This window comes from Onychostruthus taczanowskii, unplaced genomic scaffold (genome assembly GCF_017590055.1).
Source record: "Onychostruthus taczanowskii isolate IOZ18803 unplaced genomic scaffold, ASM1759005v1 scaffold64, whole genome shotgun sequence".
Lineage (NCBI taxonomy): Eukaryota > Metazoa > Chordata > Aves > Passeriformes > Passeridae > Onychostruthus > Onychostruthus taczanowskii.
The window spans coordinates 2,221,533-2,248,245 of NW_024504122.1; the positions used below are offsets into that span (position 1 = coordinate 2,221,533).

The window sequence follows — 26,713 nt, forward strand, 5'->3', positions numbered from 1 at the left end:
AGGATGGAATCCATCATAAGGATCAACAATGCTGCAGACATCTCTGTTATTGTTCTCTACTTTTTGGTAGTTCTGGCAGTGGGACTATGGGTATGTTGGGATTTTACTTTGTTTTACTTAATGAGCAGGTAGATTATAGAGTCTTGGCAAAATAACTTAGTAAGGAAGAATGTGTAATTTGATAAAGATTTTGATGCTTAATTGAAATAGTTAACAAGTGCATGGTGGGCAAAATGTGGGCACTTGTTTCCATCAGAGGGGATGGTGACCGAGGGAGGCATTCCTTTGGGTGGGTGAATGGAACCAGTGGGGAAGGTGGAGTGATGGGGTTTGTGTGGGACGGAGAGGGTGAAGATCAGCCAGGTCCCTCTCAGAAACAGGCGGGACCCGAGAGGTGGCATTTGGCCACGGAGCCCTGGGGTGCAGGAATTGTGGTGTGAGGTGGTGCCGTAGGAGATAGCGGGGAGGGGGAGCTGCAGGGCTGGGAAGGGAGGGGACGCCGAGTGCGGCCGGGTGGGGGGCGGTGCGGCAGCGCTGACAGCGAGGGGACAGGGACGGGACAGGGACAGGGACGGGACAGGGACGGGACAGGAACGGGACAGGAACGGGACAGAGACCGGACAGGGACGGGACAGGGACCGGGACAGGGACGGGACAGAGACCGGACAGGGACGGGACAAGGACCAGGACAGGGATGGGACCGGGACAGGGACAGGGACCGGGGCAGGGACGGAACAGGGGCGGGACAGGGACAGAGGCCGGGACAGGGACGGGACAGGAACGGGACAGGGACGGGAAAGGAATGGGACAGGGGCCAGGACAGGGACGGGACAGAGACCAGACAGGGACGGGACAGGGACCGGACAGGGACGGGACAGGGACGGGACAGAGACGGGACAGGGACGGCAGAGCCGCCTCGGCCGAGCTGCGGGTGCCGTCGGAGGGCAGGTGCCGGGGCTGTGTCTGCAGGGGCAGCCCCTCTGCAGGGCGCGGAGCAGCCCCAGAGCTGTGGGCAGGAGCAGCCCCAGGTCTGTGAGCAGGAGCAGTCCGGGGCTGTGAGCAGGAGCAGTCCGGGGCTGTGAGCAGGAGCAGCCCGGGGCTGTGAGCAGGAGCAGCCCCAGGTCTGTGAGCAGGAGCAGCCCGGGACAGGCGCTGGCAGCGCCTCTGCTCTCGGGCCGAGCCCCGCGGTGCCTCCAGCGCTGCCAGGGGAGCCCCGAGCCCCGGGAAACAAAGGCCCGGCAGCCAGGGGACAAAAGCAGCGCTGGGACCCCTGAGCTGAAGCGTTTGAGAGGATGGCCAATGCCCTGAGCCACCGGGGAATGGCACTGAATTCGGGGTCCCTGGGGCGAGCCCTCCTGGCCACCTAAACACCCGACCAGTAAGGAGCAGAGAGGAGGGATTGCCCTTCAGGAATCCTCTGCTTTCCAGGAGCATCCCGACAACATTTCACAGTGCAGAAAAGCCAGCTGCAGGGCAAACATCCCTTTCTAACAACCTGGCAATATTTTGAGGGGCACCAACAATTTACGGTTTGCATAGAGTGGACACAACCTTTTCTTTGCCTCTTCAGCACAGGAACAGAGGCCAAAAATATAGCTAAAAACCTGAAGCCTCAGTCCACCAGAACACCTTGTCTGGCAGGAGGGAGCTGGGTCTTACCATGAGAGCCTGGCTGTTGCTGTAGTTGAACTTCATGTTAAAGATCTCTGACAATAAGGGGCTGATCTCTGCCTTCTCAAGCCATTGTGTGCTCAGCTAATTCCTGGAGCCTTTTCTTTCCAGCCATGAAGACATGGTTACTGGACAAATACTTACTCAGTTGCTGTGTGTAGTTAAATGTAAATCCATCATATTTACTTCCTTTCTTCTATATCGGAAGAAAATATATGGATATTTTTCCCAGGCCTTCTTTCTCTGTTTACCTGTTCAAAGTCCATCAGAGATGACAATGGAAATCCAGTAAATAACGGCTCAAGGTCATTAATAAAAATTGGAGGAAACTTCCCTCTAAGGCCCATCCCTTGACAAAGACAATATGAGTTTGTAAAAAGGAAATTTTAGCTGCCTTCTTCTTTTGGAACTTCAGAGGAATCAGACACAGTGCTGATATAACAAGAAAACAGATACCTGTAGGGGCAGGATGGTATTGAGTAAAAAAGCTGCATATTTTCTGTAAATAAACTTGCACCTTGTAGTCTATTTTGATGCCTGGAAGCAAAGGCTTTTCACTCCAATGAAAAATTCATGTGAGCTTTTACTTGAGTGATATTTTTTTCTTGGTTAAATTTAATTTTATTTAGTGTTTCACACTATAATGAAAGGTAAAGGAATGAAACTTGAATGGCTAATGCAGACCTAGATAAAAGAATCATTGTTCCATTGTATAATTTTCTTCATCATAAGGTTGTTCTCTGTTTTTTCCACTTTACCCTGCCCGTGTGTTTTTTTATCCCTTCATTCTACCTGTTTGTTCTCAGCCTGTGTACACTTGAACTATGATGAAAACTTTCTTGTTTCCTTTTTTGCAGGCTATGTACTCCACCAACCGAGGCACAGTGGGGGGGTTTTTCCTGGCTGGACGCAGCATGGTGTGGTGGCCGGTGAGTGCTGTGTGTGAAAACGTGGGATGGGCATCTGCACCCTGGCACTGCCCAGCCTGACATATCCAGAGCTCTGGGACACTGCCCAGGCTCTGATGGCTTTGTTGTGTGGCTGCAAATCCAGCTCTTTCTCCAGCCCTGGTGTCACAGGGTAGACTGCACAAACAAAGCCATGGGATGGGCAGGGGAAGTGTTGGGGAGGTTGTCTGAGCTGTCTTGATTATGTGATCAACTTGTTTGAACATAAATGCATTGGTAATGTCAGTACAGACAAATCCAGTGCTTTGCCTTTCATCCCACTTTAAAACTCTCCAACATTTGGACTCTGGTCTTTTCATTGCACTCAAAGAATCTGGCTCATTTTAAGGGTATCACAGACAGGAATTAGTTTACTGAAATTTTCCCCTTTATTGCTCTATTGTTTCTACTTTTGGTAACAAATTCTGGTCTGCACAAGGAGAAAAATCCTGGAAATTGGTAAAATATATTTTAAGTGTATTTAAAGATTAGCTGTGTCTTACCTTGATTGTCTTCTGTGGATCTCTATTATCTTCTAAGGTAGAGAATGGGAGTCAAAGCTACAAAGTGGTTTTAGCCATCCATTCCATTAGGCCATTTGGCAGAAATTGTATTAGAAACAATTAGCTGTTTCTTCCTGATCATACAGTCTCTTTAATATGAAAAGCAAACAACTTAGACTGACCTGCATTTTCTGTACTTGGAATACAGGAAATGGAATCGTGTTTTACATGATTCTGTTTGTTTGAATGAATTCCTCAACACTTCTGATCTTGCATTCAGTCTCAGAAAATGTTTCTGCACTTCATTAAGATTTGGGAGTCAAGACTCCACACACATTGATTCAATTAGAGGACCAGAAGAGTGAGAGTAAATATTGGTTCCCTGAAGATTTAGGATTTTTTTTTTGAAGTAGGCTGCAGAAATACCTACACACCTTTCAGTCCTGTGCTTCAGGGAGCTGCTCTGTGCCTTTAGAAGGCATTGGGACAGCCTCTTTCAGGACATTAAAGGATTAAAGGCCAATGACAGTAAAAGGTTTCTTCATCTGATGTGGTAGGTCTAAGAAAATTCAGGTTCCTTTGGAAGATTGAGGAAAGAGAAAGTTTCCAAGTTATTTTAAGATAAAAGCCATTATTCTGGGAGAGGAGAAGAAAACCTAACAGATTACTCTTAACTGTAACCAGGGGGCTGGATTTAACCTTGTGCAGTTCTGTCTGCCTGACAAGGGGACATGAATATCCTTTTGTGCAGATGTAAATGGAGATGGAGGGAGCAAGGCAGCCAAGACTCACCATAGGAAAGTTCTGTCTTGCTCCAGTGGCACTGAGAACTCCTCATGATCCCCCTGAGGCTCGGGGAGAGGATCTGCCACCGAGTCCTCTGCCAGCACAGACCCAACAGACCCAGCAAGCTCCCCTCCTGCAGTGGGGAGCCTGCAGGGATCACCCCACAGTTCCTGCCAGGATCCCCTCTCTCCTACCAGACTCTGTGAGCTCAGTGTGGACAAAGTGCTAGTCCTCAGTGCAGTCCTAGATCTCCTCTTCAGTCCTTCCCTTTGGAATGCCAGGAGTTGCTTCCCATGCCATAAAAATGAACCCTTCTTGCTATTCTTCCTCGTATCACTCAAAATAAACAAAGAACAAGCACTCCAAAACCACAAACTAAATAACATGTCAGCAGCACCACCCTGGAAAGTTTGCCTTGGTTCCAAAACACCAATTCTCACAGCTTAGCAGGTAGATGGGATGTCAATCACCCAGAGCAAACTGGGCTGAAATGATGATGAAACCAAGGAAAGTATAGGAAGTTTAGTCAGAGATGTGATCTCAGCTCTGCAATTGCTAAAGCTGTGTGTGATGTTTTACTTTGTGCTTTGACTTCTCTGTTGTGCCAAGTCAGATCTAACCAGGGATGGTTCTGGACAGCCTCAGTGCATTTCCACAGAAAGGGTGGGGGCAGTTGTTTCGCAAGCGGACTCTTGTTTGTCAGATTTCTCCCCTGCCATTTCAGGATAATGACCCTTGTCATGTAATTGCTTTCTGGAACAGAACAAAATGAAGAAAAAAATCCTTCCACAAACTTGGTATAAAGTTAAATCCCCTCAACTAACTGTGTTTTTCAGTTGTTGTCTGTATTCTATGCTCTGCAGGGCTTTTCTGACCCTGGAGGGAAGGAGGCTCATTAGCAGGGTGTTAGGATCTCTTAATGACAAACTGGGGAAGGGATTGTCTTCACTTAAACCATCTCATATCTCTGGTTTGGTAGACTAGAGGAGACCCTGGTGATGAAGAGCTAGAGATTATTCCTACTTTTAGTGTGGATTTTGAATGTTTTAGTCACTGGCAAACTGTGATTTTGATTTGATTTCTCAATGTATAAAGTAGGACCAAGACACATCTTGGGCCAAATCTGTCCTGCTTTGGCTCTGGTTGTTCTGCTCCAGCAGAATCCAGGAAAGTTGCTCAGCATTTTGCAGAACCAAGCCCACAGAGAGTTTTCTGGCTGATGTGAGAGTTCACTTCCCTGGAATCACTGCCCTTATGCAGTGGCTGAGCCATTTCAGTAGTTCCACGGTTAATTAGGGATAAAGGTATATAAGAACATTCTCCCAGATTACCCGAAACTGAAATCTTTTGTTGGTTAGTCATAACCTAAGAAATGCTTACGAAATGCTGTGCCCTTTCCACCGTCTTTTCATAGAATCTGACAGAAGAATCTTCAGGAAACTGGTCTTGGTCTCTTGGGCTTTGAGGGAAATATCTTCAGGAAAGGCTCATGGCTCTTTAAATCCTCTTAATCAGCTCTGCTTTTTCCAAAAAGACACAGAGGAGTTCAAGGCAATGACAGCTCTGTAGCAATGGGCCTTGCCAACTTCAGCTTCCTTTGCCAGATGAAGGAGTTGGGTTCAGCCAAATTCTCCCTGCCACTGTAGGACATGAAGTATCTGTTCCTGCAGAGCAGTCAGCTTTGGTAGCAGCCACTCTCACAGGACTGACAGCCCTTCATGCACAATTAAAAAACCTCAAACTTTTGAAGCTTTCCTGCTTTTGAATTTTCTTCTTCAGGTTCTGTAGTTTTGCAGACAGATCTGCCTGCACAAAATTATGGGTTACCTTCTATACCTCATCTCCTGAGGCATGGATGGTCTAGGACAAAGAGTATCTGCTGGCCATGTGAAGGGCAGCTCTGCTAGAAAGATTTACTGAACAGCAGTGCAGGGTCAAGGGCACTCCAAAGAGAAATGTAACTCAGCTTGTTTCTGGTCATGTACATCTAGATCTTTGTGAGGCAGATAAGAATTAGGGGAAAAAACCCAACAGATTCTTGCTTCAGCTGTGCACAGCTAATCTTTGTGGCCATCAGAACTGACCACTGGCATGATTTCTCTGATCCTTGCAGCCAGGTAAGTTTCACATAGTCTCAGGTGTTGCCTCTCTATCCTCACACACTCAGGATTTTGCCCACTTGCTGAATCTGACACTGCTATGAGGAACCAGGAACAACAATTCAATTCTGCTGTGAATAAGATTTGCATTTCCTTTTCTTAGGTAAAGTAGAATGAAAAATTACCTTGTCAAGTTCCATGCAAAAAAAAAAAAAAAAAAAAAAAAAAAAAGGGTAAAAAAAAATGAATAGTTTTCAGGGTAAAAAGAAGAATGAAGTAATCAAAGCAAAGCTCTGATAGAAAAATAAAAGTTCAGTGAAATGGATTTCTATAGAATCTGTGAGACTTTCCAGCTGGCTGGGAGGTGTTTTTTCTGTCTCAGAGTACAAAGTGGGGAGGTGTCAGATCCTCCTGAGCCTGAGCTGTTCCAGGTTTGTTGGAGCACAGACATTTTGATGATTATTGTCCATCCATCCCTCCTGCTTAGTACACTGGGAATTGTAAAGATGTGGCTTAATTGGGTAATAATGCAATTCATAGAATTTTCAGATTAATTGGGAAAGAAGAATAAAACCCCACACTTCCTTCTTTGGGTCTCAGAGCCCTGGAAGTGTGGCAGTAATATTGCATTGTACTGATTTTTCAAAAGTGACTGAGTGTGATCCCAAAAACTCAGGTAGGAAAAGTAATGCCTTTGCATCAGGTAAAGTCACGTGTTGCAGGGTAGAGCTGTTAAAGAAAAGCATGAACAGCCTCAAGGAGTAGGAATGAGAAATGTGTCAGGGAAGAGGGATTTGGGAACAGCTTCTGCAGGGGTGATACCTCAGGGATGGCTCAGGAGCCTGTGGGTGAGAGGAGCCCCTGCTGCTCTAAGAACCAGTGGGAAGAGGTTTGGTACTGAGCTCATGGCTGCAGGAGGGTGGCAGGGGGCAGGGGGATGTGCTGGCAGGGACAGGAGCCACAGGCTGTGCATTCTGCACACTGCCACTGCAGAGTGCATCCACCCAGCTGGGAATGGCCAGGGCCAGGATGTCACTGCATCCTCCACCTAGTGAGAAGAGCAAGGTGAAAGAGTTAATGAGTAACAGGAAAAAACACAGTGATCATCATCTGTTTCAGGGTGGTGGTACTTCTGCTGAACAGAGTGCTCTTGTTAAGGCCTGACCTCTTAAAATGTATTAAAAGAGTTAATGTTCCACGTTTGCCTCAGGTTAGTTCAGGTTTTTCATCCTCTTTCCCTCTTAGCAGCTTTTGTCCCTTTCAACCAACTTTCTTCTCCACCTTGCCTCCTAGATCTGTCTTTAAAGTCAGTTCACTCACACATTCACTGAGAACAGTTAACACTTGCAGAAGATTGTTTCCCTCTGCCATTCCCAGTTTCAGTTTTTAAGATGTTCAGCAGCATCTACCAATGGCAGATCAAGAATTCCAGTAATCAGCCTTTCCAGTACAAAAATCCCACAGCAGTAAGTTCTTCCACAAGGCAGCTTGGGCCCAGAACCCATCTGCTTTCTTTCCTCATCCTTAAAATATGGCAGATGGGAAATTTCTCTTTCCCCCCTGGCATCAGCAGCCAGTGGGCTGTGAGGGTATTTGGTCAGCACTCTTCTTGCTGTGACCATGCTGCAGATTTAAGAGTAATCTGCATTTCCCTGGCTGTGAAGCCATGTTCTCCCTTCCCAGGTGTATGACATAACTGAAACCTATTTTTAAATTGCATCCATTATTAGTATATGTTGATCTTAAAGTTCTGCTGCACTGGATGTTCCCTAATTCAGAGAAAAAAATTTAGGATGCGAATGTGGGATCTGCATTCACATTGTTTTGTCCTAGTGCTGGTCCTGAATATGTTGGTAGTTTTGCATTAGTTTGGTTTGGTTTTGTATTTTTCTTTCAATACAATGCTATTTTAGATAAATTTGAGAACACAGCATGAGCAGCATTGCCTGCAGCATGTCCTGGGGTTTCAGGCACTGAGCCAAAGCTTGTGCCTGTCAGTTCTCAACGTTCTTCTTCAGCCGCTTTTGTTACTTGGATCTGCCTTTAAGCTTTTGAACCAGGAGAGGGAACACATTCAATAAAATCAGAGATTAATGTGGTTAATATTTTCTGGTGATTGCATTTCTAGTAACCTAGATTTAAGTTTAATTATTTATCTCCAAGGAAAGCATTGGGCAACAGTGCTAATGCTTGGTAGAAGTGGCACTTTTTTCTTCACTATCATTTCTGGAAAACTGTTGCTGTCACAAAGAGGTTAGAAGAAACAGAGGTCTTTTGTTTGTTGCAAAACTTATCAGTCCTGTAGAAATGTCATATGACCAACTGGTTACAGTTCTGTAGGGCACAAATGGCTTTTAGAAATGTGTAGAAAAACCCCAAATCCAGTAGCGAGTGAACTTAGAAACATAAATTTCCTGTCCCAGCAAAAGAACAGTTTGTCTGCAGAAAAAGACTTGAAGAAATCAGGAGATCAAACTGAGGGAAGAGAAAAACAGTAAGCCTGGAAAAGAAAGAGTGGAACCCTCTGAATTTTATTTGTGTGTTGCAAATAAAAATAGGGGAGGATAATCTATTTGTTATCAGAGATCAGGATTGTGGGTTGAAGAGTGTGCTTGCTATTTCTGGCTATGCCATAGCTCTGTAGAATAAATCTGCTCTGCAGAGGTGGATTTCTAGGATGAAATCCTTCATCCTCCCAAAACTCAGGAGATCATCCCTGTGCTCCCAGACACATTGCTTGACTATTTGCTGCTATTCAAATCAGTTGGACCCAATGATCCTTGTGGGTTTCTTCCAACTCAGGATATTCCATGAATCAAAGAAGTGCATTGGAAGAGGTCAGCAGAAATTCCCTTGCCTGCTTTCTATGTGGTTTTCTTTTTAACCCTGTTTATTGTTGTTGTTGTTGTTTTAGCTTTCAGAGGATGTAAGAAAAAAATAGAGAAGAATAAAAAAATGTTCACTTTATTTTTTCATCTCAGAACTCTTCCAGCTTCCTTGTCCTCTGCCCACAATACTCAATCCAATCCAACCTCTTTTTTATGCCTGACTTCTCAGCCTGCATGCTTCAGTACCTGATCCAGTAAATTATCACTGGGTATTTCTGCTGCCTTTAATGTGTTCATTTGGAGGAAATGAAGCTCATTCCTTTTCATCTTTTCTATTGTCTAAGACACTTGATTAAGAATTATATCTTTGTGAATGGCTCCTGCCTGTCTGTAAACCAACAGGAACCTTTCATTTTTTTAATCTTCCCTGTTCATCAGTTCCCATGTTCTCCCTAGTGTTATGCATGTACTCCATACTGTTTGTATGATAAGTGCAATATTTGGGGGTCTTAAAGATCCAGCACTTCTTAAATATAACTCCTTGATTTACTGTTTACTGTTACTCCTAGCTTCCAGAGGCATTTTCTCAGCAGACATTCCTGCTATGCAGCTTTCAGGATTTAATTCAGTAATCAAATACCTTTTGGCTAAAAGTGAACCGAGTCCAGCTCTCACCAATGGCACATTTGGATGCACAGGCTGTGCAAAGTGGAACAGGGAGTGCAGCTTTGACAGGTGGGGATGCCCTGGTCACTTCCTCCTTGAACAAGGAGATCACAGTCTTCTTCCCTGATTGCCTGGATATCATCCCAGTGTCTGTTTGGCAAGTTTTGCAAACATTTTAAAATCTATATTGGTGTAATATATTTTTTTACTCAACTGGAAGATATTTTATTCAGCATCCTATTCTCCCTCACTCTTGTAGATGTGATGGCTGGAGGCTCTGGTTTCAGAGGGAACAAGTGGGAGTCCTGCAAGTTCTCAAGGAAATCGATTGTCAGTCATTGTCATCACCACCACCACAGACAGGCACGAGTTCAATGTGCCAAATGAAGGGGATTTTTTAGCAATTCCCATGAACATAAGAGCCAATTTTTGTTTTTTCTCTTTGCAGATTGGTGCTTCTCTGTTTGCCAGCAACATTGGCAGTGGGCACTTTGTGGGAATAGCAGGAACAGCAGCAGCTGGAGGAATTGCCATCGGAGGATATGAGTGGAATGTAAGTGGCATATATGTCAGGGAAATACTTGTGACATCTGGATTATCTGCAGAGCTTAATCAAAATAACATTGCCTAGTAATTTAGGACTGTCAAAGTTTGTGCTTGGCAACACTTGTTTTCTGTTCAGACCAGTAAGAGCCAATGTAATCTAGCATTTCTAAACCACTGGAAAAGGTGACACTTTTCAGTTGAGGCTTTTTAGAGGAGCATTTGAACCAAATAAGCTGGTGGATTTTCTTCTCTATGCATGTATTTTATTACTTTTAAAGTATTTGTGAACAACATTTTCAGACTGCGGGATGCTGGGAAGAATTTATCAGGTAATCCGTGGTAATTTTTGCAGCATTTTGCTATGTAGAAATTATTGAAGAGGCTTTGATTTCTTCACAGGCTGTAAGGAATTTTGAACATCCTTCACAAGCACCTGCATTCCAAAAACCTTTTCTTCTTTACCTTCTCCTTCCTGTAATTCTGCAAGTGTTTTGCTTATGTTTCCAGCAGAGGGTAGAGACATCCGGCACATGTAATTGATACAGAAATGAGCTTCCCGGAGTGCCAGGGTCGGTGTCAATGCAGCAGACTCCCCTGAACGAGTGCAGTCCATTTCCTTGTGCTGTCAGGCTCTGAGGGTGCGGCTGACAATGTCGCTGTTGTGCCCAATTCACCCTCGGGGAGGGAATTAGCCATGACACAAAGGGTTGAAAGAGCCTCCACAGGTCGATACTGCCCTCGAATTTACTGCTGGGCAGCGAAAGAATCCTCCCACCCTGGGGGATTTATTCTGTTCCTTTTAGCAAGTAAATGGTTGGTGCAAATAATCAAGTACTGGTATGATATAAATGTTTAAGGAAACGGGACAAAGCTTAAAATGAACTGCACGAGATGTGCAGTTTCTGTCAGCTCCCTCTTTTTGGTTATATCAGGCCTATGGCAGACCTGATTCTCCTTCTTTTTCCAGCAGAACAAAGCAAATCAAAACAGAACACAAATCTCTAGGGCCCATATCCTTCTTCAGACACCTCTAACCCTTTATCTCCTGAGAGGTTCCTGCTGGAGCAGCATCAATACCCAGTGTCCAGCAGTGGTGGCTGGGAGCAGCAGTGATGTCCGTGGGTGTTTGGGCACACACACTGCAGAGTTCATGACTTACAGTGGCACAGTTAACACACTTAACAGAAGCAATGAAAGTGATGCCAGGTTTGACTGTTGTCATCCTTGTGTGTCCCTGTTCCATTCAAATTATTTTTATTTTGTATCAGAATGACAGCAGAAGCTGACCCAGTATTTCTTGTCCATCTTACAGTTTTGACCTAAGGGCAGAACTTAAAAGATACAGTTTAAAAGCCCTCTAAGCCCTGTGGACAAAATGAATACAGAGTGCAGCGCTGAGGGCAGGAATTTGTTTTGTATTTGTTGATTTAGGTATGTGCAACTCGATATTGGACAGCATTCCAGCCATTTAAGTCAGAAAACTGTAGCACTGCTATAAGTAAGATCAGTAGTTCACAGAATACACATGGACACACAAAATATATTATTAAATTGCAATATAAAAATACAAAATATTTTACATGTGGTGCATCCTGTACAGTCAATGAAATTGTTGTAAAGCATTCAACCATCCTGGGCTTGCTCTGAGGAGAGCTGGGGTAGTCTGGTGCCTCTGGTGGAGTTGTCATTCAATACTAGAGGGCAATCCTGTGAGGAGAAATCAGCTGGTTTTGTAGAAAATACATAATCATGTGTGCTTCTTTGGGACAGCTAGCATGACACCTAGGCTGCATTATACCTGATGAAGTTTTTAGCCAAGATTTCATCTCCAAATTTTCAACTGTGAATCAAAGGACAGAGCAGAACCTCCTCCCCCACACCCCTGCAGTACCCAGGTTTTTGTGATTTCACTGGTCTCTAGCTGCTGTTGGCTCTGATAAATGGTCTTTGGGAGCAGTGTCTAGAGACAGGAGGCTAATTCAGCTGCTCTTGTCTTGGCTGCAGGCTCTGATATTTGTGGTGGTTCTAGGATGGATCTTTGTACCCATCTACATCAAGGCTGGGGTAAGTCAAACCACACCATTGCACTTGTCTTGCTGCTCATTTCTGCAGCCCAGGGCTGGAGTACTGCAAAGTCATTATGAATGGCACGAGATCCCAGTGTGCCAGAGCAGCACTTTGTTGTATCTGTGTACTTGAAAAATGAGGATTCTCTGTTCTAAGGCCTGAGCTGAGAAGTACTTGGTGCTCTCTCCTTGTTCTCCTTTGATTCCTGGAGCTGCTCTTCCTTGAAACTGCAATTACAGTCTCCTAATTTTGTGCTCCGCTCTCACAGTATCTGAGTACCAAAAATCTTCCTGTAATTTGATTTGTACCTGTTCCCCATGAGCTGAAACCTTCTCTGCCTCCCCAGGTGGTGACAATGCCAGAGTACCTGAGGAAGCGTTTTGGTGGGAAGCGGATCCAGGTCTACCTGTCAGTCCTGTCCCTGATCATTTATGTTTTCACAAAGATCTCAGTAAGTGAAACTTCTACAGCAATTTCTTCCATCCTACACTGACCTAAAGAAAAGAAATGCCCTTTTACAATATTGCTCTCACAACTGGTCAGCCATTTCAGGTTTGGAGCTCTTGGCTGAATCAACTTCTGTAAAAATATGATTTTGTGTTTTATTTGTTCTGTCCAGTGAGACTCTGTGCTGCAATCAAAGGTTTTTTCTTCCTGGCAGTGTCTCTTGCTGCTTGTTGTGCTTGTCCTCTTTTTGAAGTTTTAGGGTTTACTTTTATATTTGCTCTCTTCTAGAAAACATCAGAGTGGAGGGAAATTTGTATTGTATTATGGTCTGTTATCTTAGAGATCTGTGAAATCCAGGGCAGGAATTTTTGTCCCTAGATTTCATATTTATCTGTTTTAGTATCCTCTGGTGAACATGCCATCAGTAATATAGATGAGGGAAAAGAGCAAGGGGACTATGGATAAAAAAAGAATAACAAGAATTAGAAAATGTAAGAGTGGGGAAATGGAAATGAGGGAAATTGTAACAGCCGAGGTGAAAGGAGGGAAGAGGAGATTCTTTTAATGGGCAAGTGATTGGTGTAAACTTTAAGGTACTATGAAGTTAATGTTTATTAAGTAAATGGATGTGTTTCTGTGGAGTAGTAAAGGGAGCTGGTATTTTCCATATGTCTTGAAAGTACCAAGCTTCTAAGGAAGTCCACAGTTCAGGCATACTTCAGTCTGTTGTTTTGCAGAAGTTGTCATGGCAGATTAGTCTTTGCCCTCTGAATGGGAGCTGAGTGATAATAGTGCAATTTAAGCTAAAAGATTGGCCTTTTGCTCTCATTCTCACATTATAACTGATCCTTAGAGAGGTTATAAATTAAACAGGTTGGTAGGATGAGCTGGCCTCAGAGCTGGATTTCTGTATATTTCAAAAGGATTAGAGACTTTGCTGTGGTTGTGCTCAGCTCTCAGAATCAGAACTCCTGGGTACAGCACAGAGTTCTGGAGGTTCCAGCAGCAGAGAAACTCCTCCAGTCAGAGGCTCACAGCCCTTTCAGCAACACATGCTGGTGGTGAGCCTATCAAGGTGCTACACAGGTTCTGAATTTACTACCCAGCTTTGATTTCCAGCCTGTGTCATGCCTGAGGCTCTCATTACGGGATTTTTCACCATTTCAGTTGGAGTGTCCTGTTTCCAGGAAAAACAGGTTCTTCATTTAAGCTTCCAGTGTGGTCATGAGGATTAAACACCCTCTCCATAGTTAAGGGATCCACACAGCAGCAGCTTACCTGGGCCCCACTCTAGCACTGGCCCACCCCAGCTTCCCATCAGCCCCTTTATTCCAGGTGTTTGTGGGGAGCTGCCATGGTCTCTGTGCTGTGCAGGGGAAAACATGGTGTTCCATTTCCTCTAAGCATTTCTTTTGTTTCCCCCAGCTGCCCTGAGCAGCTCTGGCAGTGTCTGTGCCTGTGCAGGTGAGATTCCTGCAGTGCACAGACAGGGCTCTGCATTGCTGCCTTGTGCAGTGCATTTGGACGGGCAGGATCTGCCCAGGACTGATTTATTTGCTCTGTCTGGTTCAGATTAGGCAGAGCAGCCAGTCCTTGGAGGTTTCAGATGCTGTCAGAGGATCTCAGAGTAGGTTTTGCTATGCCAAGCTGTGCAGCCCCATGTTCACACGGTGGCCAGAGCAGGGAGGGAAGGGCTGCAGGGAGCTGTGCTGTGGGGAGAGGCACAAGCACAGGGAGGGAGCACAGCCTCCCTCCCCACAGACACGTTGGAAATCCAAACACATCCACGTGTTGACAAGCCATTGTATTTTACTTCCCGCAGCGCTGCCTTGGCAAACACTCCCCTGTGATCACTGGGGCGCTCTGGGATTTGATAGAGAAGGATGGGCTGCTGCCCTGCCCAGAATGGGAGGTCACACCCACCAGCAATTCTCACTGCCTCTTATCCTCGCAGAAGAGAGGCATCTCTTGCTTCTGGGGTAGTTATTTCATGTGCTTCTTCCTTGCTGTGTTGAAATATTATGTAGCATACTTAATAACATAATTATAACAATGCTTTCTAGGGAGCAGTATCACATACCAGGTGGTGTGACTCCTGCTGTGCTTTCTGGCACAGTGCCACCACCCTCTGAGGATCAGATTCCCTTCACACACCTCTACAGTGTCCTCACCATTTCTCTTTCCTTGCACATTTTCTGTGGGTTTTCTTGATTTCTTACCTTGCTTTGTGGCTAATCAGCCACTTGACAGACAAGGACATGCTGCAAGGAGTTCATCCTTGGGATCAGGACACATGTGATTTTTGAGCCCAAAGGATCTCTGTCATACAGGGACCTCAGCTGTTCCTGCTCCCTAAGTGTGCAGCACATTATGAGTAGTGCCCACAGCAGCTTGCAGAGGCTTTTTAGCCACTAGTGTTGATGGTGTTGGTCATTATGCCAAAGGAAATGGTCTGGGAAAAACAAAGTCTTGGTGGATAGTAATAGACTAAGTTATGACAAGACAAAAAGGAATTAAGGTCTGAATGTTGTTGAAGAAATCAGAAATCATAAACTGAAACTTCTAAATCTGTTACAGCATTGTCTCTCTGTTCATTGTGCATAATTTCAGTAGGAAATCTATGGGCATAGACTTCCCAGGGGAAAGAGGAAGAGAAGAATAACTTTCTCCTAGGAGTGCACAGTGCAGGGGTTAGAGTAGGTGCTCCTGCTCTGGCACCCACAGGATACACCCAGCTGCACTTGCCTGGCCAGCTGTCCCTTTGTGATCCCTGCCTTTGCAGAGATAGCCTGTAGTGTACAGGAAAGAGTGACTCTAATTAGAGATTAGCTAAAGATTGTCTATAAAAGAGTATGAATGGAGAAACAGGGAAGTATTGGAAGGCAATAATCTTACTGGGGAGGAGGAGCAGTGAAGCTGGAAGATAACTCAGCAATTTGAAGACACTGATACGTTTCTCAGAATGCTCAATAATTAACTATACATTTCTTGGTGGGAATCATTTTAGGCCCATCGATATTTAATGATATGTAGGCTAAACTAAAGCCAAGAACAATAAAATAAACGTCTGGAACACAGACTGATTAGTGGTGTGAAAAGATAGGAAACAAATTACCATAGAGAGATGGGGCAAAGGATATGGTCCGACAGCCACTGGGGTAGGAGCTAAAGGTCCTGGTTCCCAGTGCCAAGGGAAAGCCTCTAAGGAATCTGCTCCAGAGGCACTTTTGGGAGTGGGAGCTCTGCTGTGACTCTGCTGCACAGCAGTGGCTGTGTGCCAGCACAGTGGGGCTGCAGAGGCCCAGCCCGTTCCTCCTTTTCAGCAGGAGCCAGGGAGAGCTCCTGCCCTGCAGGCTCATTTCGGTGTCTCGGGAATGAAGGTGGTTTTTCCCTCTGGCATCTCCCAGGCTGCATCCCTCCCAGCTGGGCTGTGACCCCCGGCTCTGGCCGGCCCCTGGAGCCCCCGCAGGGCCGCGGGGGGACGCTGGAGCCCAGGGCTCGGGCAGAGCTCTGTGTCTGCTTCAGCTGGTGGCCCCCACGGGGACTTGCTGCCAGCTGAGCATGGCAGAGCCCTCCATGGCGCTGGGGATGCAGAGCAGCCTCTAATGAAAGCATCATTTACAGTAAGGCACCACAAGTGCACCGGGGCAGATTATTCTGATTGCAAACTTGTGTAAATAACACTGATGCCAATTATCTCTGAATCAGGAACTGATTTAATGGGATTAACATCCCAGTGTTACTCTGAAACCTGAACAATTCCTTCCTTACTCAAGAGCTAAAGGTTTCCTCTCTTGGCCAACCACTGTCAATTCTTCTGACAGGAACTGAAAAATGGAAACCATGTAAGATGTTTGCCTTCAATGCAAATACAGTGTTTGTCCTGAGCCAGCAGGACGACCTACAGCACACCTGAGCAGTAAAGGGAAAGAGATTTGTAGGTGACACTGAAGGAAGAGAACTGTCCTGGAGGTGTCACACAGTCCAGCCCTGCACACAGCAGCAAATGAACTCACTCAGTTTTAAGCAGCTTGTTTTGAATCTGTCTCTTAGTGCCTAAGTACTGAGCAGTGAGGTAACTGTCTAGAGAAAACAACCCTGGTAAAAAAGGCCTGGAAATTCTCTGAGAAGTGTTACACCTCTTGTACTAAGAACTCCACAGTTCTGAGGGGACACTGGCAGGTGCACAAAAATGGCTTCTATTTTCTCTTTGACTTGTGTGTGCAGTACTACAAGGGGCAGAGTTGTGTATTTCAGTGTCTTCATTATGGAACTATAATGTCACCATGAACCTAAACGTGGCTGAACCTACCATTTTTTCTTTTCTAGGCTGACATCTTCTCTGGAGCTGTATTTATCCAGCTGGCCATAGGGCTGAATCTTTATTTGGCCATAATTATCCTCCTTTCTATTACTGCTCTTTACACCATCACCGGTGAGTTTGCAGAGCAGTCTGAAAAATCAGAGATGTTGAGGGAGGCAGAAGAAAGAGAAGTGAAAAAAAGGGAGAAATGAAAACCTGAAAGGGGGTTATTTATAGTGGTCCTTGAATGACAGTGGTGGTGAGAAAAGGGAAGAAAAGAAAAAAGCATTTCCACTGAGACATTTGCCCAGGACTAACTTATTTGTCCTGACTTCTCTGCCATCAGGTGGCCTGGCAGCTGTGATTTACACAGACACCCTACAAACATTCATCATGGTATTGGGATCCTTTATTCTCATGGGATTTGGTAAGTAAATCAGATGAATTAAACTGGAATGTTCAGCCACAAATCTTGCAGTGGCTACAGGAATGAATCCTGCAGTGTGAAACTGTCACCTTAACCAGGAGGTTTCAGCTCCTGTATCTATTTATCAGGGAAGAAACCAGGCATGTTGCCAAAAGTCAGGCATCTTTAGTCACTGAGTCTCTGTCTCCCAAGCACAAGTGAGTGTGTAAGGTAACAAACAGCATCCCATGGCAGGATTTTTATGCCCACATGAAGGAGGCTTTTCTCCTCACACTCTCAGGCTCTGAGATTTCAGTAATAAATCCTTTATTGCCACTTTTATTTTCTGTGTTTCAGCATTTGCTGAGGTAGGAGGGTATGAGGCTTTCATGCAGAAGTACATGGAGGCCATTCCCTCCAACATCTCCTATGGGAACACGGCGGTGGATCCCGCGTGCTACACCCCCCGCCAGGACGCCTTCCACATCTTCCGCGACGCCACCAGCGGGGACCTGCCCTGGCCAGGCCTGGTCTTTGGCCTCAGCATCCTTGCCATGTGGTACTGGTGCACTGATCAGGTAATGTGGGAGCCCAGCACCTTGCAAAGGCCAAACACAGAGCTCTGTGCTCCAGGGTGAGCTTCCCCTGCAATGCAAAGCTGGGCCACAGAACTGGCTGTTGTTTCAAGACTGGTCAGTGACTGTTCAGTTCCTGGTTTCAAGGCATCTCTCACATGTAGGAAAATGGAATGGGTGTTCTTTCAAATCTTCCTGCACACCTCTGCCCAGCAGATACCACATCGGCCTCCTTTCTCATTTTTTATGTGTGGCATTGTGTGAAAACAGAGAGGTTGTGTTGTGAACACTTACTTAGGAAGCCATGGAACAAATGGCCCTTGTTAGACTGGGTCTAGATACCATTCCCTTTTCAGTAAGACAAGTTTGTTTCCTGTATATGCAGCTTTCATCTTTCTTGCATAGTCTTGGGGGGATGTTCTTTATATGTTTGGTCTTTCAGCCTGGAGACTCTTCCCCAGTCATCCTTCCTTCTCTCTAAAACCTACTGTCCAGTTTCCTCAAGAGATAACACTGACATGAGTAAAGAAAAAGGTGCTCCTGCAACATGTGAATGTGTCTCTAGCAAATGATCTCTCTGTATCCTGAATTGTGAGAAAGATAATCTTCATGATTTTGCATCAAATTAACAAAATCCCAGTACAACTGTATTTACTGCTCAGTTAAACATTCTATTCCTTTTTGGCTTTTTAGTCTGTCTGCTTTAAAAACTTCTTGTGAGAGAAGTCTTACCTCTCAAACACACATTGGATAAGTAAAATTTTTCTTTATCTATTTCAAACATATTCTTTGATTTTCATATAGATTTCACTTTTCCTAGTGGCAGAAATGCTAAATAGGCTCTTTTGCTACCACAGAAGTTAAGAAGTACCTTGTATGTGGAACATGGCATGGTGTGACCATGGAAATGTTATAGCTGCCACATGTCATTGACAGGTTATTGTCCAAAGATGTCTGTCGGGCAAGAACATGTCCCATGTGAAGGCTGGCTGTATCATGTGTGGGTACCTCAAACTCCTGCCCATGTTTATCATAGTGATGCCTGGAATGATCAGCCGGATTCTGTACACAGGTATGACACGGATACAGAAATGCAAAGTTCTTGCTGCCTGCCTTTCATTGCCAATCTCTCTGTCCCTTCCAAAGTACCTGTTAGATTGTCATCTTCTCATCCAGATAGTCCAGGGACCTTCAGCTAACTGCACTGTTAGAAGCCACAGGCCTTCCTTTTTTCCCTGATCCCAGGTTCCTGCTAATACTATTGCTGTCTGTTTTAGGGGGAAGAAATTCCACAGGGTCCCTCCCCAGCTGTCTGTTACAGCCCCACTCTGACTGAATGAGTGGAAAATGCTGTCCAGGACAGATACTGTGCTGGCAATTGGAGGGACAGGGCCATCAGTCACAGACTGCAGGGTTTGGGGCCATGGGCAGTCCCAAGGGCAGCATGGGGAAATGCCACTTTCCTGTCTCCCTGACCAGCAGAGATTTTGGCTGTGTTTGGCAGCAGGCAGAGGAGAGAGGTTCAGGCTGCAGGGAGTGGGCTTTGTGTTCCTCTGCTTGTTTTTCTACTTGGTTTCCTTGTGTTGTTCAGCCCTGGTCTGACAAATGAGCGCTGATTTTCTTTTGACCTGCAGCACTTGTCAGTATCCTTTTAGAGAGGAAGGGAAGGGAAGAGGCTTAGAATCACCTTCCTCCTGCCAGCAAGCCAAGGATGAAGTCAAACGTGTCAGTCTGGTGGCTCAACACCGAGATGCATTCTAGAAGCTCTGTTAATTTGGGAGCAATCTGTTGTTTACATGACCTTGTCTCAGTGTCTCATTATCCTCTCCTCAGATGTGGTGGCTTGTGTTGTGCCTGAAGTCTGTCAGCGCTACTGTGGCACCGCAGTGGGCTGCACAAACATTGCTTATCCAAAAATGGTAGTGGAGCTTATGCCAAATGGTAAGACACTGTCTGTATTTGTTGTTTCTTTGTTTTAGGAAAGCCAGACTGTAAAAACAAGTGATAGAGGGAGTCCAAGACCCATAGTTAGTTCCAAAATTCTTGCTAGAATTATGTACTATTAACCAAAGGGGTTGTCTGTATTAGCTGTAGGTGCAGAATGGCTCCACACTGACAGTGTCAGCCCTCAGCTGGCACTGACTGCATGCTGAAATGGTAAATGAGCTCCTTTTTTGCGAAGATAAAATATAACCTGCTTGGCCAATGATTTATAAAAGACTCTCTGCCAGGATCTCTGAGCTGGAGGCCTATTCCTGTGGTCCTCCTGCCAACCCCAAAGAGATGGGTGCTGGCTCATAAGGCAAAAAAGCCAGGTTATGATATTCCAGAGACCGTGGCACTCCCCTGATGGCTTTGGTACTTTCCCATCCTTGGATAACTGTTATTATAATCCTGCAGTACTTCCCCATGCTCTATGGCCAGACCAGACCACTTGGAAATGTGGTTTACTCTGGTTTTCAAACAGTAAAAGAAACTTGGTGGTTTTTTTGGCAAATAACTGGTTCACAAATATACTATAAGCAAGTGAGCACTTTCCTGCAAACAGAAGGAATTATTTTTAAAATTGTTGGGAAGAGTCTGCTTAATGTTATTTTATTTTTATTCCAGCCTTTAATCAGCCAGAATTCACTAAAGAAGTACCTATGTGCTAAAAGCTCAAGAGTTTCCCTGGCACTGCTGTAAACAGCTTTTTGCAAGCTCTGCTTGCCCAGCAAGGGAATGTCAGGCAGGATTTTGTGTCAGGCACATAAATGTGCCAGACACGCTCAGGGCTGGCCGATAGAAAGGGTCGGGCAGACAGCTGGTGGCAGGTACTGAGGCTGTCCAGGGAGCGCTCACCCCCAGTGTGACACACATTGTCCCCATCTCTGTGCTCATCCCCGTTCCCATCTCTGCCTCTGTGCTCATCCCTGTCCCCATCTCTGTGCTCATCCCTGTCCCCATCTCTGTGCTCATCCCCGTTCCCATCTCTGTGCTCATCCCCATTCCCACCTCTGTGCCCATCCCAGTTCCCATCTCTGTGCTCATCCCCGTTCCCACTTCTGTGCTCATCCCCGTTCCACCTCTGTGCTCATCCCCGTCCCCACCTCTGTGCTCATCCCTGTTCCACTTCTGTGCTCATCCCCGTTCCCACCTCTGTGCTCATCCTTTGTGTTCCAGGTCTGCGGGGTCTGATGCTGGCAGTCATGCTGGCCTCCCTTATGAGCTCGCTGACATCCATTTTTAACAGTGCCAGTACTTTGTTCACGATGGACATTTACACCAAAATTCGGACGCGGCCGTCAGAGAAGGAGCTGATGCTGGCGGGCAGGTGAGCTCCCGGCGCCTCCTGCCCGAGCCCGGCCGCTGCCCGGCCCCTGCGGCTGCGGCCGCTGTCCCGCCCGGCGCTGCTCTGGGACACACGCAGTGTGCAGGAAGCAGCCCGGCCGATTGTCACTGCTTCCCACTGCTGTTCCAAGGAAAGTCTTTTAAAGTGTCTTCCTGGGCTCCGTGCTGCACCAGGCTGCAGCATCAACGAACTGGTTCTAGTTCATCTGCTATTGATTTGTCTCTGGGCATGACAACCACAGGAGAAAAGTGATTTTGTATGTTTTGATTGCATATTTAACCATGTGCTGATGGATATTTGACATACACAATACCCAGCTTGGATTTCTTTTGTTTGTTCAGTGCTAATTTGCCATTATAATTGATTTCACTAGTTGAAATGCAAAGTGAACATGTAAATTATTGATTAATTGATGTTCTTTTTTCTTTCTGATAGATCATAGATACTTCTAAGCAGATGGCTAATTGAATATCTGGCTGTGTTTACAGGGCATTTATGTTACTCTTAATTGGCATCAGCATTGCCTGGGTTCCCGTGGTGCAGTCAGCTCAGAGTGGGCAGCTCTTTGATTATATTCAGTCTGTTACCAGCTACCTGGGACCTCCCATTGCTGCTGTTTTCCTGCTTGGTATCTTCTGCAAGCGTGTCAATGAGCAGGTAAGTGCAAATTAGGAAACAGGTATGCCACGTGTTCCTTTAGGAATTGGGAGAACTGGGTTTTTTTTTGTTATGAGCAACTTCTTCCTGTTTATTTTAATCCCAGTATAGCCCAGGGATTTTGTGTCTCCATACCCCAAAGCCTGAGGTTTCAGAGATGAGTTGGATAAAGTTCTTTCATAGTCTGATAGATAAACAGTCACCTAGGAATTCATAGATAGCTCTGAAGCTTAGGTTACCTATCACTTTGCCAAGAAATGTGTTAAAAGGATAATCTATGGACACATATTTGAAAGTTTTCATTTAGGATATTGGTCACCAAGCTGCTTTACCAAACAAACCACCTCTTACCTATCCTGTCCAGTTGGGTTTTGAATATCCCCAAGAGTGGAAACTGCACAGTGTCTCTAGGCAACCTGTTCCCATGATCAAGCACCTTTACAGTAAAACAACAAAAAATTTTGTTTAAACAGAATTTCCCATGTTTCAGTTTGTGCCCACACATACCTGTGTGTCTGTTACACCAGGCACCCATCAACAGTTCTGAGAATTAAATAACTACTCAGGGCCATTAGCAGGTAAACCAAACATACATTTCAGGAAGGATGACACAACATTCTGGCTGGTTCCATTGTGCCAGAGCTGTCAGGGATTAAGTCTTCAAAGGTAAAAAGGTATGAGAACAGCCCCTGGGGTGTGCAATCCATGGCTGAAACCTGTCCTGTAGAAGGAGGCAGTTGTGTGGAGGCAGATGGACTGTGAGAAATGGTCTGGATGCAGTGTCCTGAGGTGTGCCTGACATCTCAGAGCTGTTTGTTGCCCCTTTCAGCTGGACTCATACACTGAGCTGTAAATAAGGTCACTGAAAGGCTCTGGGTTAAAACCCACATGCCAAAGCCATTGTAGCACATAACTACATCCATGTTTCCTCCAGCAGCTGTTTGAGAGCTCAGAGTTTATTTCCACACCTAAAATGACTCATTTTGATCCCTTCTTGTCACACCCTTGTCTGCAGGGTGCCTTCTGGGGCCTGATCATTGGGCTGCTGGCTGGACTCAGCAGGATGATTGCAGAGTTTGCCTATGGAACCGGCAGCTGTGTGGCCCCTTCCAACTGCCCCTTCATCATCTGTGGCATTCACTACCTTTACTTTGCACTGATCCTCTTTGGGGTTTCTGCCATCGTCATCCTGGCAGTCTCCTTCATGACCAAGCCCATTCCTGATGTACATGTGAGTATCACTGCAGTCCTGCTCCTCAAGAAATGGAACACAATGAAACCACCAGTTCGTCCTTGGTGTGTTACCCCTCAATACTTCAGCCACCCCCAGCATACAGCTCTTGTAAGAAAGCAAAGGAAATAGTCTTCATTTACCTGTCACAGATCTTCAGTGGCTCCTGATAGCCTGGGACATCCCAGACATTGGGGATGCTGTGGCCTTACAGCCAGCTCAGGTGCTGGCCAGGCTGCCTGGTCTCTGTGTAGTCAGCCCATGATCAATTCAAGTCCTTTTGTTCCATGGCAGCTTTACCGCTTGTGCTGGTCCTTGCGGCACAGCAAAGAAGAACGGATTGATCTCGATGCAGATGAGGAGCAGGACAGAGCTGATGAAAAAGATGCTGAATCAGGTAACTGTTGAATACCTAGAGATTTTGTCATATATTTGAGTGTCCCTGTTTCATTCCTGAAGGAACATTAACATGCTTGATAGTTGAAGACATCCTCCCTCTCCCCAACAACAAATCCTCAGCCCCCACAAATTTAAATGACTCATGAGCTGCCTTTTCCTATCTCTCAAGCTCAGTGTAAATCAGAAGTGAAGTGGATTTGAAGGGAGAAAATCTTATTCTCGTGGTATCTGGGTGGCAGCTCTAGGACTAAAGCAATGGCAATGCTGTGGGTCAGAGGCACTGTGCATTGGCAGAACTGTGTGTGACTCCAGCGCTCGGAGGGAATTCACCTGTAAATAGTGGGTTGTGGTCAGGATTGAAGGCACCATGAAAGCAGACTGCAAACCCACCTGCTCTCTTTACTGGGTTTCTGGTTCTGCTCCCAAGCTCCTTTTCAGAAATATCCTCAAATTAATTTATTTGTCTTTCAATTAAGAGTGTAGAAAGTATTGAAAAAATGGAGTTTAAGCTTTGAAGCAGTTTGCTTCTCCAATACCAGGACAAGACTCTGGGCTGCAAAAGGCCCAAGTGTCTTCTGCAGAAGGCTCTCTTGGAACATGTAGAAAATCCTGTGAAAACATAATATTAACTTGATTCTTGTACTGTTTTGTACTAAAATGCTTCCACTGAATTACGACCATAAATCAGAATGGGAACGTCCCCAGTCCCAGAGATCAAGTGTGTGCCATGATCTGTACTCACCTTTCCTGACCACAGTGTTATTCCTTCCAGTTAATGAGGAAAACCAGGAGGACCCAGGATGCTGTAGGAAAGCTTACAACTGGTTCTGTGGCTTGGACCAACAGAAGGGCCCCAAACTGAGCAAGGAGGAAGAAGAGGCACTGAAGAAGAAACTGACAGACACCAGTGAAGTGCCTCTGTGGAGAAACATTGTGAATATCAATGGCATCATCCTCTTGACTGTGGCTGTGTTTTGCCATGCCTACTTTGCATAACCCCCTGATCACAGTCCTGAAATTGTACTGCATTGTTCAAGCAAAAATGATGGTTTGTAGATTTACACAATTAGATACAGATTGTATTTTCATCATCTACATTTGTAAAACACCAGAGTGATTTACTCACTGATTTTGTGATCATAATTTCAACAATTTAAAGATGAAGGCCACTGGGATTTCAAGAGAGAGAATTTCTATTTAGACATTGAACCAATCAAGGGCTAACTGAGGTTCAGAATTTCCATCCAGTATTCTCTCTGCTCATGATACATTTCATATTTTAGGTTCAGAACAAGGCTGTGTGAGCCATATTTCATATCAGGTTTTGTGAACTATCTTTTAGGGTTCACAATACTATTTTGATTTTCAACCGTTCCTCTGATCATTCAATTTTCCTTTTCCTTTGGCTATGATAATTTGATTGCAAAAAACTCACAACCACTGAGGGACTGTATTACAAACTCAAATTAAAACATTGCTTTTGACCCCCTACCATGGGATATCTTAAGTAAAGGATTTATGTATATATCAATGTATTTGATATTACATATAATTTTCCATTATCAGTTTTCCCCCCTTTTTCTCACTTTCCACTGGGTTGTGTTTCTCAGTTGTCAGTGGAACACTAACCTCTGAATTGATCACATTTTGAAGCTGAGGAACACCTGTCTTGATGATCCTAAGAAGAATTTTGCTTACAGTAGATTATCTGTTTAAGGTTAAGTTCCAAAGGTCCTCCTCTCTTGATATTTTAATATATACCTTTACTTGAATGTGAAGCTTTTTATACAAAATACATGTATTATACATACACAAGCAATACATTATGTATATGCACTATATATATTATATATATTTAAAATATGTATTTATGTGTGTGTATATATATTTATTTCTTGCTGATCAATTCCCACCCTGGTGTGTCAAGGCCCCCTTAATGTGGGCTTGGAGTCAATGTACTGCCTCTGTCTGTGGCTGTGCTGCAGACCAGCCCACGCCCATGGTGAAACATCCACAGCATTGGCATGCTGGGCTGCATTGTGCAGATACATCCAAGGGCTCTGTACTGCTTTTCTGCAAAGCTATAAATCTTTCCTCTGAAGATTTCATTGAGAAATAGGATTCCTGCTGCATGGCAGCATGAGTTAGCAGTTCAGGAAGGAGAATAGCCACAGCTGTGGGATATCAGCTAAACCAGGCTGATTGTCCCCACTCGATAAGTTTGGTACCAGCTGGGGACACAGGAAAAGACAGATTTAACACTTCAAAGCAAAAAGCAATAGATCTTCTTTTCATCTCATTCAGCTTCCTGGGGAACCAAGTGTAGAAAGAAGATGCTGGTTGCTCAGTCAGGCAGTGCCACAGTCCCCTGCTCCTTTTTGCACACGTTGGTGGGACTGCGCTGTCCCCTCTGTGGCTCTGCCGCAGGATGCTCCGGGCTGGCAGCGAGCGCAGCCGGAGGGGAGGGCAGAGCAGCCCTGCAGTGCCACAGCACACTGCTCTGCCTCCTGGGCTGTCACCACTGCCACTTCTTCATCTCCTGGCAGGATCTTTGCTTCATTAGGATCTATCCCCAAATGCTCTGGATTCCAGCAGAATTGCTGCTCTTCAGTAGAACTGGTGCTATTCAGCATAATCCCTGCAGGGTCCTTTGCATACGCCAGATCAAATCAGTACTTCAGAAATACCAGTGCAAACCTTAACAGTGATAGAGTATTTTAAAGACCATGGAATTAATTGTATTTAATGAACGATGAAGACTTGTATGTATTAAAGTAATTGTATGTTTTGAACTATTTGGTGTCCACAAAGTGATGGGATTCTTATATAATATGATGGAAGACAGAGAAACTTCATTTGGTGTCTAGGTTTTGGCTCTGGGTAATAGTAATGGATGAAAAACAAACAAGGAAGGCGTCACTGAGGATTGCCCAGGTCCCTCTTTGTCATTCTTTGCTACAAAAATACAGTGAAATTATAAAGCTATTTGAATAAAGACAAATAACACAAGTGATTTCCTGGCAGTCTGAGCAGCCTTTGGATGACCTCCTGGTTAATCAGGCATCATTGCATGATTTTGCTCCTCAGAACCACAGAGTTTTGAAAATCTAATGCACAGTTTCCCAGGGATATTCACTGTATGTCCTCAGCAACCTGATTCATTCTGGTCTGAAGGTGGATGTTGTGGAGGGAAGAGCTCAAATGTTTGGATAAAGTTTGACAACTACTGTTGACTCCTGTAATTTTGTAGA

The 26,713-nt window shown here is 45.1% G+C and overlaps 1 protein-coding gene across 1 annotated transcript; it reads left to right on the forward strand.

The window, feature by feature from the left end:
* SLC5A1 (solute carrier family 5 member 1) lies at positions 1 to 24,458 on the forward strand. The gene is made up of 15 exons (XM_041420384.1): positions 1 to 90; positions 2,529 to 2,600; positions 9,949 to 10,053; positions 12,051 to 12,110; positions 12,460 to 12,564; positions 16,890 to 16,995; positions 17,210 to 17,290; positions 17,627 to 17,847; positions 18,781 to 18,916; positions 19,678 to 19,785; positions 21,007 to 21,157; positions 21,664 to 21,832; positions 22,848 to 23,063; positions 23,358 to 23,460; positions 24,235 to 24,458. The coding sequence occupies exons 1-15, from the start codon at positions 4 to 6 to the stop codon at positions 24,456 to 24,458; spliced, it is 1,944 nt and encodes a 647-aa protein (XP_041276318.1). The 5' UTR covers positions 1 to 3.
* Positions 24,459 to 26,713: the final 2,255 nt, after the last annotated feature.

What these genes read in the sequence shown, in the direction of transcription:
- SLC5A1 (XM_041420384.1), top strand. Translation starts at nt 4, where the DNA reads ATGGAATCCATCATAAGGATCAACAATGCTGCAGACATCTCTGTTATT. An exon ending in ATGTTTTCACAAAGATCTCA is followed by an intron (nt 12,565 to 16,889) that starts GTAAGTGAAACT and finishes TTTCTTTTCTAG; the next exon opens with GCTGACATCTTCTCTGGAGC. An exon ending in CTTTATTCTCATGGGATTTG is followed by an intron (nt 17,291 to 17,626) that starts GTAAGTAAATCA and finishes TCTGTGTTTCAG; the next exon opens with CATTTGCTGAGGTAGGAGGG.